Source organism: Plectrocnemia conspersa, unplaced genomic scaffold (assembly GCF_051122295.1).
Source record: "Plectrocnemia conspersa isolate PC_06_02 unplaced genomic scaffold, ASM5112229v1 ptg000002l, whole genome shotgun sequence".
Taxonomy (NCBI): Eukaryota; Metazoa; Arthropoda; class Insecta; order Trichoptera; family Polycentropodidae; genus Plectrocnemia; species Plectrocnemia conspersa.
Genome location: NW_028277166.1, coordinates 24,055,467 through 24,069,552, shown reverse-complemented (window position 1 = coordinate 24,069,552; position 14,086 = coordinate 24,055,467). Strand labels below are relative to the sequence as shown.

At 31.2% G+C, this 14,086-nt stretch overlaps 3 protein-coding genes across 3 annotated transcripts; 1 reads left to right on the top strand and 2 right to left on the bottom strand.

The window, feature by feature from the left end:
- Positions 1 to 1,413: 1,413 nt before the first annotated feature.
- LOC148238114 (uncharacterized) lies at positions 1,414 to 2,848 on the bottom strand. The gene has a single exon (XM_088205953.1). It carries the CDS (start codon positions 2,753 to 2,755, stop codon positions 1,475 to 1,477), a length of 1,281 nt encoding a protein of 426 aa, XP_088062079.1. The 5' UTR covers positions 2,756 to 2,848; the 3' UTR covers positions 1,414 to 1,474.
- A 1,382-nt stretch (positions 2,849 to 4,230) lies between these two features.
- On the top strand, positions 4,231 to 7,678 carry beta4GalNAcTB (beta1,4-N-acetylgalactosaminyltransferase B). The gene is made up of 3 exons (XM_088205956.1): positions 4,231 to 5,090; positions 5,654 to 5,869; positions 5,937 to 7,678. The coding sequence occupies exons 1-3, from the start codon at positions 4,456 to 4,458 to the stop codon at positions 6,064 to 6,066; spliced, it is 981 nt and encodes a 326-aa protein (XP_088062082.1). The 5' UTR covers positions 4,231 to 4,455; the 3' UTR covers positions 6,067 to 7,678.
- On the bottom strand, positions 7,669 to 12,183 carry LOC148238112 (motile sperm domain-containing protein 1-like). Its single transcript, XM_088205962.1, has 4 exons — positions 11,979 to 12,183; positions 11,689 to 11,852; positions 11,462 to 11,616; positions 7,669 to 8,230 (listed from the first exon to the last, which is right to left on the bottom strand). The coding sequence occupies exons 1-4, from the start codon at positions 12,097 to 12,099 to the stop codon at positions 8,044 to 8,046; spliced, it is 627 nt and encodes a 208-aa protein (XP_088062088.1). The 5' UTR covers positions 12,100 to 12,183; the 3' UTR covers positions 7,669 to 8,043.
- Positions 12,184 to 14,086: the final 1,903 nt, after the last annotated feature.

The following is a 14,086-nucleotide window of genomic DNA, read 5'->3' as shown; positions in this document are numbered from 1 at the left end:
CCACCACTGGTGGTTCCTATCTCACACTCATCGCCACACACCAGGAACCTGATTTGTCTAAAATAGCTAAAAGATTGTATCAACATCATAATTCATTTTTGAATAAACGAATAAATAAATAATTTTGAATGTTTTGGATACATTTGTATTTTGTGTATATATTTATATATTTTTTGCTCGTTGTCTAGAATAGAACCGAAAAAGATAAAACTTGAATTAATTTTTAATTAAATACTGTTTGAAGAATGATGAAATCGCAAATTTAGAAATGTCTGATTGTGAATCTTTAAATTACGATGTAAAAAATATTCAATACAGATGATTGGCAGTTATAATTTTCTTGACATACATAGTGGATTGGCTGGAAAATTTTCAGAAATAGAATAAATAGTTTTCAAATGATGAATCCGAGCCAACGTTAATAATTGTACGAAAGATGTAGAGGAGCGATCATTCAACCCAATTCATTTTCAAAGAAAAACAGTTAATGGGGAATTGATAGATAGATCGTGGCTTTTTTTTTCAAATCAGATCAAGTGTTTTGTTTTTACTACAAAATATTTAGCAATGAAGAATTTGCTTCAGCAAGGGCAACAACAAATGATTAGGGAAATATGACGCTAATATTAAAAAGACATGAAATATGTCAATGATATTTTATTAATTTATTTAGCTAGTTTAGGTAATCGTTTATATACTAAGCAGATTTAATCGAAACATACATATAAACGTAAACAGAATAAATTAAAAGACTAAATAATGTAATTTATTTATTGCAACGGGAATCTTGTTTTTCTGCTGATTTATTGTTTCCCCTGACCGTTTAGCAACATAGTAATATTCTTTCAATGATGGATAATATTTACAGTAAGAATACTTGCGTGTTTTTTATGTGATTCTTTCTGGTCGTAACGAGGGCTTTTGTGTGGTCCCATCCTTTAAGAATAAGGCGCAACAAGTATGAGAAAAACATAAATGCAGAGAAAATTAAAACAGAATTGAAATTTTTATCTCACAAAATTTAATAAATAATACCTGAATAAATTTTAAAATGGATTTACAACTCTAGCTTGGAATAATTACTTCCAAATGTATTAATAGCATTAAGAATACTAATAAGAAGAATTTACCTGTTTCAGTTGCCAATGCAGAGAACTTTATCAACATTAAAACTTATTAAGAACTATCGACGATCGAGCACAAGCTAAGAAAAATTGAAAGGTATGATAATAATTCCAATAGAAAATGAAATGGCCCAATCTCTCGATACTGATGTTTTGCGGACGAATTTCGTTAAAATAAAAGCCATTTTTTTACAAATTTACAAATTTTTGTTAGTTCTATATTTTCAAAATAACCTCTAACTCTTGTTGTATTAAGGTATATCTAAGGTATATAAAAATACTTCCGATATTAGTACACAGTTTTATTATCAAAAAATATTTATAATTTCTAAAATAATATACTAAACGATTCAACCAGTGTTATTGTTAATTTTGTTCTCTTCTGAGTGATTTGTATTTAGATGTCTCGAAAGATCGCAAGTTCTGAAGTATCCTTTCGAGCAAAACTGACAAAAAAGGGGATACTCATTGTAGTGATGTTTGTGCAAGTGAAAATCGAGCATACTTCGTTTCGGAAAAGCTTGCTTGCATCCGTCCAAGCTGCACTTGTACTTTTCGGCGTTCATATGCAATCCTATGTGATAAGTCAGATTGCTTTTCTGTTTATACTTTTGACCGCAGAAGTGACAGCAGTAGTGCGGATTCTTCGAATGAATCAGCATATGCTCTTTCAGATCCGAGGTGTCCTTGCCGCAGTAAGAGCAATGTCCAGATATGTCCGAGTGCATCTTTTTTATATGGTATTCCAAGTGCGCTTTCATTTGAAACTTCTTACCGCACTGCTCGCATACGAATCCCTTCTCTTTGTGCATTTTCATGTGCTGTCTCATCGCATACTTGGATTTCATGGTCTTACTGCACAAACTGCATACATGCGGCCGTTCGTCGGTATGTACAAAAGTGTGCTGTTTCAAAGTAGAACTGTGCGAGAACGCCTTTCCGCATACGTTGCACGAATACGGCCGCTCTTTCGTATGAACCCGTTTGTGCCGGAAGAACGACGATCTATTCGTGAACACCTTTGAACAAATAGTACAAATATAAGGTGTTTCACCAGTATGGATCTTTCTGTGTTCGATCAGTCCACCGGATTGGGTGAATTTCATGGGACAATATTCGCAAGCGTATGGTTTTTCGCCTGTGTGAATTCTTCCGTGCACAATCAGATCGCTCTTTCTATAAAACTCTTTGCCGCAAGTCTCGCAAGGATATTTAATTCGAGACGCTCGATCCACATGTACATCTTTAATATGTTTATTCAAAGAGCTTCTTGCTACGAACGACCGATGGCACTGTTGACATTCGTGAGATTTATCCATGTTCATTTCTACATTATCATTTTCGAAATCCATGGAATCTTCGTTGGCATTTATGGGATCAGCTGCTTTTTTTTGTCGTAACGCTCGATCGGAATCTTTGCAGGTTTGAATAAAATCAAAAGCGGCGAGAAGTCTATCAGCGCAAGAAAGACACATAGAATCCGGTAAGCCGTCTCCTAACTCTACCGACACTCCGGTGACATTCGCCAATAATTTAGCATATGACGTCTCCATTATTTGTTTTGTGAGTCCAAATAAAGTTTGACACTCATTAGAATTGCCCATACAGCTCCGACATTGCTCAAAAGACATTACGCTCAATTGATTGATAATATAACCTCATAACCTCAATCGTAGTTTTTGTTTTGACATTTATCAGTGTTACCAGTTCCAATATTTCCTACAAATAAAGATCGGTATATTTCATTTTAACTTTCACCACGGTTGATATTTTTTCAAACTTAATTTATACAAAAAAAAAACATATTACAAGGCTCAAAGGTTCCTGATATCTTTAAATGCCCAATGCATACTGGAGATTTTCTTGATGACTTTTATAGGTGTCATCCACGGTCAAAGGTTTATAGGACGTAGGTTACACGTTAAGTCTGGCATCAGTTTAATCCATAATTGTGGTCCGATTGACGCCAGACTGAACGTGTAAAGGCTGCCACGCACGTTACGGTAGACCGGAGAAATCTGCCTGTACATGCAGACCTCTCTGGTCTACCGTAGACCTGCGCAGGTTGACCGGAGACCAGTTGACAAGCTCACAGACGATCCGTACAATTTGTCTTTTTTCAGCAAACATGACGTTCTTGAATGTCTCGCGTCGACGCTTACGACAGAACTGAGAGCATGTCACAATCTGTACATGCAAACCTCTCCGTTCTACCGTCCGACGGCCTGTTTTGTAACAGATCAGGCCGCGCCAGGACAGGCTAACGGTCGGTGGAAACTGTGCCTGTCGTAAAAATTTCAAATTCGGCCCGAAGACAATTTTTTAATCTCAATGCGGCTCTCAAATTGCCATTGTATATATCATACAAACAGAAAATAAAAAGCGAATTATGCTGAAGGAAACGAGGCTGAATTTACGGCAGTTACATTTTCAAGTTTTCTACTGTACGAAGATAATTTATTAGCAAGTGGAGGTTCTCCCTACACATACATGACGTCTGTTATAAATTTTCCAAGATGCTCGGTTCTGTTATGAGGAACGCATTGCAATTTGACGATCCGTCAGTTATTTGCGTCCTCTATGTCACGTTAGTCCGTAGCATTCTTGAATCGGGATCTATAATTTGGAATCTCCGAATAACCAAATATTCCCATTTAGTACAAAAGATTCAAGTAAGGTTTTTAAGATACCTTTATAAAAGGACGTATAGTTATTATCCGTTCTTATATCCCAGCGCCTATCTTTTAGGAGCGTTGGGATACGATTCGGTTGAGTTCTCGCATTAAATTGTTTATCGCTAAGCATTTCTTCAAATTACTAACCGGGTACTGTCGACATTCCAGTTATTTTTGAGGAATTCCAGTTTTGGGTTTCAGAACGTCTTAGGGAATCACGATCGTATCCCCTTTTGATATTCGTTGGGGCTAGGACGTCAGCACTTGCCGACTCGCCTATGGCTGTGGCCATCCAGCTCCTTCAGTCAGCTACGAGGAGCTATGTAATTAAGATTCCAACCCAGTATTTATTGTGTTTTTTTGGAATTAATAAATTATTTGAAGCATTGTGTATTAGTTACACGTCACAGAAAGGGAAATTAATTTTGTTTTATATGGTCGAATATAACAGCGCTGAGACCAAGCACTGCGGCTTGACGTCGCTGTCGCTATTCCGTTTCAATTATGGTGCGGCGTCGCGTTGTGCACAATAATACATATAATGAGTGATACCAAATAAGATCGACATGCTTAACCAATTTTTTGTTAAAACTACTATTCTTATAAAACAATAGTCAAGTTGTTATCAGTTAACTTTCTTAACTTCACTCATAAACATGCCGTTGGATGCTTTCGAAGTCATAATGGTCTCAGCTAAGGTTATGAAATTCTCTCTCTTTTTATTTATCTTTCTTCTGATCATTCTGTCGATACATCCCGGGAGGTTCGCCGCTCACTACGATTACATCAATCAAATCGATCTCTGGGAAAATCTGGAGAAAAGGGCCTCTAAGAACATCACGAAGCCTATTGCTCCCGTTTGCGATTACGTTACGGTCATAAACGAGAACTCCGACGCGGAAGCTATTCCGGAGACGGACGAGTACATCTTGAACACCAAGAATCTTCGCCCTGGCGGCGAATACGCGCCGGTCCATTGCAAGCCGTTATTCAGTACTGCCATAATTGTGCCTTATAGAGATAGAGATGTGCAGTTGAAGTTGTTCCTTTTGTACATGCACACGTTTTTGAGAAAGCAGAACATACATTATCGCATATACGTCGTAGAGCAAGACGACTACAAACCGTTCAACCGCGCTAAACTCTTCAACGTCGGAGCCAAAATAGCCATTGGTCATGGATTCCCTTGCATCATATTGCACGACGTCGATTTACTACCTCTTAAAAATAACAACATGTACGCTTGCACCAAATTGCCTCGCCACATGTCTTCCAGTATCGATAAGTTCAGGTGAGAATAACTACAGTTTTGCATAGCAATTGCTATTATAACTCGACTATAATATTTTTAATTTCATTTACTAGATTGATTGTATTTATAAAGAGCTATGTATCATACTTTAATATCATATGCATTATGATTTCTTTTAAAATTAAAATTTGCACCAAGGTCATCGATTGAATTAATTGAAGTTACTTCGAGATTTTTTATTTGTTAAACCAAGTTTTTATTAAGCTTTTTCAATTTTCTGGGTTTTTATTGTGTAAACCGTTAACATTCCAAGCTACTATTTAAATCGGTTTTTAGTGTTGATTCTCTGTAAGTAGAGATCACTACAATTTTTACTGAAACTAATGTTTTTATACACTTAATTTTAGCAAAAATGAGTTTGATATAAATATTTTTTAATAATAATTATAGCAGATTCGTATTATGTGCAAGTTTTTATTTTTTTGAAAAGATAATTTTATCATAAAATTGAATTGGTTATTCTTAAATCTAGCCGCTGTTTCATAGTTGAGGGATTCAAAAGCAACTTTATATTTGTTTAATAAATTTTTATTAAACCTCAGGTTTAACTTACCATACGAGGCGTTGTTCGGCGGAGTTGTTTCTATACTGTCGGATCAATTCGTCGCCGCCAACGGAATGAGCAATAGCTACTTTGGTTGGGGAGCGGAAGACGACGATTTATACGCGAGACTCGATTCGATTCAGCTGATACCGTGCAGGCTCTCTCCTCAAGTCAGCTCGTACATTATGATGAAGCACAAGCCGGAAGCTGCAAGGTGAACATCCTAAAACTTTAAATCTAACTGAATATAGAGCTATCGTTAAATTTAAATTTTTTTCTAGTACTTCTAAAAATAACCTCTTGGCCACTGCGAGGATGCGGCAATCCACGGACGGTTTGAATTCTCTGAAATACGTCGAGAAATCCACTAAACTCCATACTCTATTCACTCATATTTTAGTAGGGCTATAGTGTTTTTATTGATTAATGTTGGGAAAGTTCTATGAATAGGGTAAGAGATAAAACTTATATGGAATATTCCAAAAATGTTCTTGTGCCTTTAAACCATTAAACGGTTTCACGGTTAACGGTTATGTAACATACCATAACCACCCGAGCAGTAGTTAAGTCCGCACATGCGGTAACTTTGCGCCTAATTTTATTTCTTTTAAATTTGTGCGTTTTAAATGGTTAACTGTGATAACATAAAAAATGCCTTTTATTAGTGTTTTTTTGTTTTAAATAAAGTAGAAAAAAACACAAATTTCGATTGCCTTTATTACATTTTTACCTCAGAAAAATATATAAATAAAATGAAGGATATTTTATTTATTAAGCTGATTTTTATAATGCTTCAGTCAACTGCATCTGTCTATAAAGATCAATAATTTCCTTATTGATGCGATTCATTCGTCACAAAACTTATATCTCAATGTTTTTGATTGGAATCTTATTGAAATTTTTAGCTATATCCCGTATTTGAATTACTTTTAAAATAGTTTCGTACATTCAGTTGTAAGATTCTCGTTCGATTCGCTAGTTTTTATTTGATAATATAATTTTGTTTATAAACCATTTTACATGACAATGCGATCTATCCGATTCTGAGAACTTTCCAAGCAGATTAAAAGACGATTAGTGAAAATGTGTAATGAAATTCCAAAGATGTGAGATTCTTAAGTACTCTGCATTTATGTTCTATTTGTTCAATAATATATATATAGCTTTAAAATTATTAAGTATTGAATAGTTTCGCTAGATCTATATGATGAATCCACCGATTTTTTAAGTAGTGTTGTTTTAGAAACTTAATGAAACGTTTAAACATATCACAAACCATAAAGTTTCTTGTCAATTGATCGATATTGTTGAATTTTTCTTCCAGCCGCTTTCAGAAATTACTACAATCGACACAGCTTAACAGAGATTATGATGCAAAGTGCAATTTTTAAAATAAATTCGACAATAATGTAGTTATTTTTAGTGATTCTTAGTGTCGTTGATGCAACGTATTTACTTATTTTATTTCATAAGATGAAACAAAGTGACAATGTATTATTATTTAAATATCTAGTCATTGCGTATTTATTTTACTTAAATTATTTGGGATATCAATTAAAACATAAAACATATTGATAAATTAATCATGATCCTCTAAATAAGATTAAACTGTTAAAATTGTTGATATATAAAATATATATTTACAAAAAAAATCAGTGAAATTATATGATAATAACGAGATTATAATTAAATAATTTGATACAGCTAGTCATTAAACTTATGATATCATTTTAATAGTGACTATTGTCTAAACAAGCATATTCGCTTAATTTCGTATGCACATCCAATTATTATTAATAAAAGCTTGACTTGATTTTTTTAATGTTAAATGTGTTATTTACATTTATTCAATTTTTAAATTATATATTATTATATAAATCACTTTATTTTGAGTTTTATAATTTGTGTATAACGTCATAAATACTTAATGTTATTTTTTAGAAAGCTTTTTTATTATTACGCCATTTATTTTATACATGTTACTTTTTGTCGTTTGATTAAAATAAAAGACAGTTTCATTGAATTTGTATTTATTTTTAAATACACACCGTTATCCTTACACATTAATTACAATTGCATTGACATTGTTATATTAACACAATAAATATAAATAATAATAATAACACGTCTTTGAACACAAACATTGAACCTTAGTCATATATATATATATATATATATATATATATATATATATATATATATATATACATAAATAAAATGTACATAATTACAATATTTAATATTACGCACAATGTATAAAAGCACCGTTTCACAAAAATATAATGTAATATTTACATGTTTATTAAGTAAGATAAAAATCACAAACACGTTTTAATTATATTTAATCGATTGTCAATATGTGTAGTTATAATATTTACAATTAAAGACTCATGGTTTTAAAACAACCATAGATACGAGTCCGAGGACGAACGATAAAACCAGTTTCAAATTCACACTTAGATGTAGATAAAGTGGAAGAGCAGAATTGCTCGGAGGTTCTGTTTGAGTTGGGAGAAGTAAAGCCACTATGCAGGCGATTCCGATGCATATCGCGATGATGTTGGAACGAGCTTCTCTGAAATATAATAATATTGATCAATTTTTATTTTTTAAATATATATTACGCATTACAAAAAAATGAGATATGATTTATTTTAAATAAATAAAAAAGCTAGTAAATCCTTACTTTTATACAACAAACTAAAATTAGCTAAAAATAACTGGTTTAAAAAATTGATACATATTAAAAATGTCTCAAAAAAAATATAGGAAGTAATCAAAAAAACTATTACTATAAAATATAAATATCATCATATAAGCAAAAACATGGGTAAATATAATATTAATTACAATACTTTGGAAAAATGAAGGCAGCCCATTTTATTAAATTGTACCCATTATATTATACAAATGATTGTTATATTATGATTTATATTTTTTAATAATGTTGTAACTAAATAAATAGTTCTTGACGAGGAGTTTGCAATATTATGAAGATTTGTAGCTATATAAAATATTTAGTGTGATTCTTTTTTTAAGGTACAGTAGACTGACCAATAACACGGTAAATTAGAAACATGCTATTTGGGTGCGTGTAGTTGGGGCACTAGAAAATACATTTTTTTGCAATACATATGTACGAATCAGGCGCATGTGGTGAGATATCCTTCCTTTGGCTAGCTCAAATAGCACGTCCCCAATTTATCGTGTTATTGGGGAGCCTGATTACAAAATATTATGTACAGTAGTACATAATTTTTTGTAATCGGGCTAAACCGATGCAAGATAGAATCTTAAATCTGCATTCAGTTTATTTTGGAATTTATTTATTATAAAGATATCAGGAATTCAAGTAGACGTTGTATAAATTAAACGTTAAAAAGTACACGTGGATATGTTTCGATGGATTTATAACAAATTATATATTAAATTACCACCTTATTTTCGTATGAAAAAGCTAAGTGAAATGAAGAATTATAATCGCTTCAAACGGGAATTTAAAAATTATGCATCTTGATTTATAAAATAAACCACCCTCACAGCTTCATAAAAAAAACATAGGTGTTTAGATGTTAGATTAGCCTGTGGATGTAGCATTGGCTTCAGCTATCTCAAAAAAGCTAATATAATTTTACCACTGTCGAAACAAAACCCGCAACAATTAAACCAATTAGAAAGTAATAGATTTAAATATATACTCATCTCTTGTTTATGACAGAATGACAAAACAAAAGGTTTTCTTTGACTTTTTTGTCTTTAAAATACTTTGCAATAACACGCGAAACTGAAAAACTAGCAACATAATATATATCTTTTTTTTTACTATTTTTAGTTATACCTATTCTTCAAACTTAAAACATATTTTAAGAAATATAAGAAATTATATTATATCAAAATTACAGCTATGATAAAATAAATCACTCTCTTGAGAAAAATTGTTGGAAAATTAAATTAATTCCGACCGATGATCACAGATTAGGTTTGCTTAGATTTTCCTAATCTTACGGATGAATATCGTGATGATTTCTTAAGATCGAGTGAGATCGTACATATCTGATATTGAAAATTCTCTAATAATGGACTAATACAGTTCATAAAGAATATCTTATATGTATTAAACATGAAAAATAAAAACTCTATGATAATTGACAAAAGTAAATATTTAGTAACTTTTCCGAGGGAAAAATGATGTGTTATTTTATATATATATATATATCTTACAATTAGCTACAATATTAGTTAATATAAATTAATAACTATTAAGATCTTTGGATATTTACAAATTGACCTGTAGTTTATCAAGTTATAACGTAACATACGCTATGATGTAATTTATATACTAAACAAATTGAAATAAATTATCAGTACATAAAAGTTTCGATATGAATTTTATTTTTCTGATATTAAATTATGCTTATGTATTTTAAATAGCCATTAACTGCTGATTTTACATATTATATACTGTCACAAGCATGAAACGTTTACAACGTCTAAAAACATTTTCGAAACATGTCAATTAACATGTTTTAGATTTAAGATCATTTAGTTAAAAAATTTAGCTTATGGATAATTATCATCTAAAATAAAAAATCTACTTTTATCTGTAGCTTTTCTTTTATATACTCGAGGAGGAAATTGTCAGGCATTTGGATTCTTCGACTTCTTTAGGCTATTGGCTATATACAGTAGACCCCCCAATAACACGGTAAATTGGGGACGTGCTATTCGGGTACCCGTTACTTTATGTGTGAGCAAAAAATTGTATGAGTATTTTCTAGACCCCCAACTACACGCACCCAAATAGCACGTTTCTAATTTACCGTGTTATTGGGGATTCTACTGTATATTGTAGAGAAGTATCCTTCTTTTTGCTTACCAATTCATGTATTGTATTACATACACTACCGGTCAAAAGTTTAAGACTAAAACTTGTAACAATGTTCAAGTCACGAATCCACCCTTATTTCTTTTAACTATTAAAAATATTGTTACTCAAATAAAGAATAGACTATTTTCTGTATTTGCCATAATAATATTATAGCATATGTTTTCTTAAACTCGCCCTTTCTTATTCTATGCAGAGGGTCGTAAACGTGTTAATGCCTATTGCCTATCAGTTAAATCAGGCACTTTATTGATACCACGGACCACATGAGCTAATTTACTTAAAATACTACTGAAAATAAATATTTTACAAAAACAGATATAAAAAACGACATTAAAGAATTTATTGCTTCCAAAAATAGATTATTTTTCGAATCATATATAAAAAAATTGATCAACATGTGGATTGTAGAAAAAGATGGAGAATATATAATTTAGTAAAAGTATTATACGTTTTAACTCTTAACTCATTTAATCCACATCATTAAAAACGCAAAGACTTATGGAATAACCTGTTATATACATATATAGTTTTTTACATTGATTTAATTATATACATTATTTCGCTGGGATTAAACTTGATTACATTTTATACCGAATATATTCAACAACTTCATTTACATCGCAGTCTTGGAGGAACAGTGTTAAAATTGCATTTTATTAAAGAGCGTAAAAAGTATAGTTATATAGTTAATGAGTAAATTGTGAAACTATTTAATTCTTTTTATTATAGTTAATTCAATAAAATGTTTTATTTTTAGGTATTACAAAATTTTGTCAAATAACAAAGAATCTATCTAATTTATATTAAGAATATCAACAAAAAATAGTTTGTTTTTAAAGTTTTGACCGGTAGTGTATTACTATTTATTTTTAAAATGAGCACCAATCTTTAAGTTAAATAAATATAAAATGCTAATACCTGTGATTTGGATCGTTACAGACTTTGCGATCCTGTCTCGAGCACGAATCGGCTCTTATCGGTTGAAAGTTTTCGTTAGCTGCCATCGATTCGGAAGCCGCATTCTCCGGTTCATCCAGGTGAAACGTAACGGGTATATCTCGTCTGCCGAGTTGCTGTTTTAATTTAATTGAAATATTATTTACATTATCAAACGCATATAACTTATTACGAGAACGAAATTTTACTCTATTGGTAGTTCGGTCTTGCATGGTAATCCTGAATTTATCCGCTCCATTGCAGTGCGAGGTAGATGGCTGGCTATAGCGAACTATGATATCTATGCAGCTCAATGGAGCAATCACGCCTTCTGGATCTATCACCGTGAACTTGTGAGGCGAAGTCGAAAGAACTGTTACAAATAAATTTCGTCGTTATTATAAGCGTATGCATCAAAATGTATACAAAAATGGGAGTGAAAGTTAAGAATAAGTGAAAAGATCAATATAAATATAGAGATAAAGGAAGTAAACAATACCGTTAAAGTTGACGGCGAAATCGTACGGATTGTAGAGGGTTAACAGTTGCTTGTGGGTTTGTTTGGCCGCCAAGTAAAAGTCTAACCCTACTGGGAAAACGAAAACGGCTAGGCGGCTCATGATGTTTTGGTCCCGTCGTGTTGCGTTGTAATGAGACCCATAGCCTGCTGTGACAAACCGTCAGCTGTTTCGGTGTTGCCATTATACAAAAATATTTGACGTTTACAAATGTAAATGAAAGTACCGTCAGGTCTCTTTATGCGGTAGTTACGTTCTATAATTTCATATAACCGCATAAAACTAAATTAATGAGCTAAAATATACTGAAAATCACATTACAACATTTATTCTATTTCAGAAAAATAAATAATCTTAAGATATTGCATTTAAAATGTTTATTAATATTTTTATAAACAAAGTTAACAATATTTTTTTCCTTAGAATTATCGTCGCTATATGATGTGTTTGCTATGATTTACGAATTGGTTCGAAATATTTTTCATCACTAGAAGAGATAGTCAGCGCATCAGATATATGTCCTGTAAATAATAGTATTAACGGATGTGAATATTAATTGCTCTTTAAGAGATGATCATTCTTAGATTCATAGAATTTTTTTGAACAACCCTTTTCTTGTAAAATTAACTTGAATGTAAGACAAAAGTAGATAGAAAAAAGCGTTTAAAAACTTAAAATATTCAAACACGTGCAACCTTACTTCCAATAATTTAACAAACGTGCTTTCTTTTCCTGAAATAAAAACCCTTCCTGACAACATTGACAAATAAATATAAGACAAGGATAGATAGAAAAATCGATAGTATGCGATATTATTCTTTTATCACATTTCGTAAAAGAAATAATATTTAACATAAACCGGCCGATTAATTATTTTTATCGTCGCCTCAATATTTTTATCATCGTTTACTTAATTCATAATTCTGTGAACTATTTTAATTTCATCTTTTAATTTTTTAACAAATTTCCATTATTGAATTGTATGAAAAAATCTAAACTTTGAATTTCCCTCATGATAATGCAATGTAAAATAATTGTACATAATATAAAAATAAATAATAGTGTGAAACCATATTGTAATTCTTTCTTCCTAATAATATAACAGACATTAGCATATACATATATATTGAACATATCTTTATATGTCTTCAATATGTATGTATATTTTGAAGTATATATGTATAAAATATACGGATTTGATAAATTTGTGATTACGTGAATGTCGTAAGTACATATATTGGTTGTAAATTATATTACATTTAATAATTTATACTTATTAATTGATTTCCTCCCATTGTATAAGTACAAAAAAAAAGTGTTCTTATGACTAATTTTCAACACGTCTCTAACTAGTTACGCGTCAGCAATTCTGGTATGTACTAGATTTTTCGTTTATTGAAGCTAAATCTATAAAACCATATTCTAACGTACATTTTGTCACCTTTTCGTCTTTTATAATTATAATCCAGTAGAGAACATGCGCCAACTCCGAAAGGCGTCATTTACCTCTAAACGCCTCTGTTAGTTTTAAGCAGAATTATTAAAAAAAATGTTATAAACACGAGCGATGTTTAAAGTAAAGGACCGTTACTTTTTTTTCTGATACCCAGTAAGTGCATCGATAACAATTAGTATAGGAAAAAGATAATGGAATTTCTAGGAATCGTTCGGATGAGAAATCATCCCTTCAAGGCTATAATAAAATTCGATAACGGAATGGATTTATACAATAAATTTTAAATCCTATACATTTTATAAGAAGAGATTTAAAAAACGCATTAAATTGATGCACATGAATCGACAGATCGACTCGATTGTTACAATTGAAGATAGTTTCATTACGTTTTACGAAATAAATTAATCAATTTATAATGTAGTCAAAGATTTATTATATAATAATATCTTAGAATTAAAAAATTGTCGAGGGCAGGGTTATGACAACGGTTCTAATAAAAAGTAAAAGAATGAACGTTTGAATTCTTTAGCATTTTATCAACAGATAAAATAATACCTTCCATAAACTAGATACGTATCGGAGATTAAAAATACCTTTGTAAGCTTAAAAGCAAGATAACAACATTTTAAATAG

Bases quoted from the DNA above. Each gene is read 5' to 3' on its own strand.
- LOC148238114 (XM_088205953.1), bottom strand. From the start codon at position 2,755: ATGTCTTTTGAGCAATGTCGGAGCTGTATGGGCAATTCTAATGAGTGT.
- beta4GalNAcTB (XM_088205956.1), top strand. From the start codon at position 4,456: ATGCCGTTGGATGCTTTCGAAGTCATAATGGTCTCAGCTAAGGTTATG. The intron at 5,091-5,653 runs GTGAGAATAACT...ATTAAACCTCAG, and splicing joins TCCAGTATCGATAAGTTCAG to GTTTAACTTACCATACGAGG. The intron at 5,870-5,936 runs GTGAACATCCTA...ATTTTTTTCTAG, and splicing joins CACAAGCCGGAAGCTGCAAG to TACTTCTAAAAATAACCTCT.
- LOC148238112 (XM_088205962.1), bottom strand. From the start codon at position 12,099: ATGAGCCGCCTAGCCGTTTTCGTTTTCCCAGTAGGGTTAGACTTTTAC. The intron at 11,853-11,978 runs GTATTGTTTACT...TATTTGTAACAG, and splicing joins TTTCGCCGTCAACTTTAACG to TTCTTTCGACTTCGCCTCAC. The intron at 8,231-11,461 runs GTATTAGCATTT...ATTATATTTCAG, and splicing joins TGTAACGATCCAAATCACAG to AGAAGCTCGTTCCAACATCA.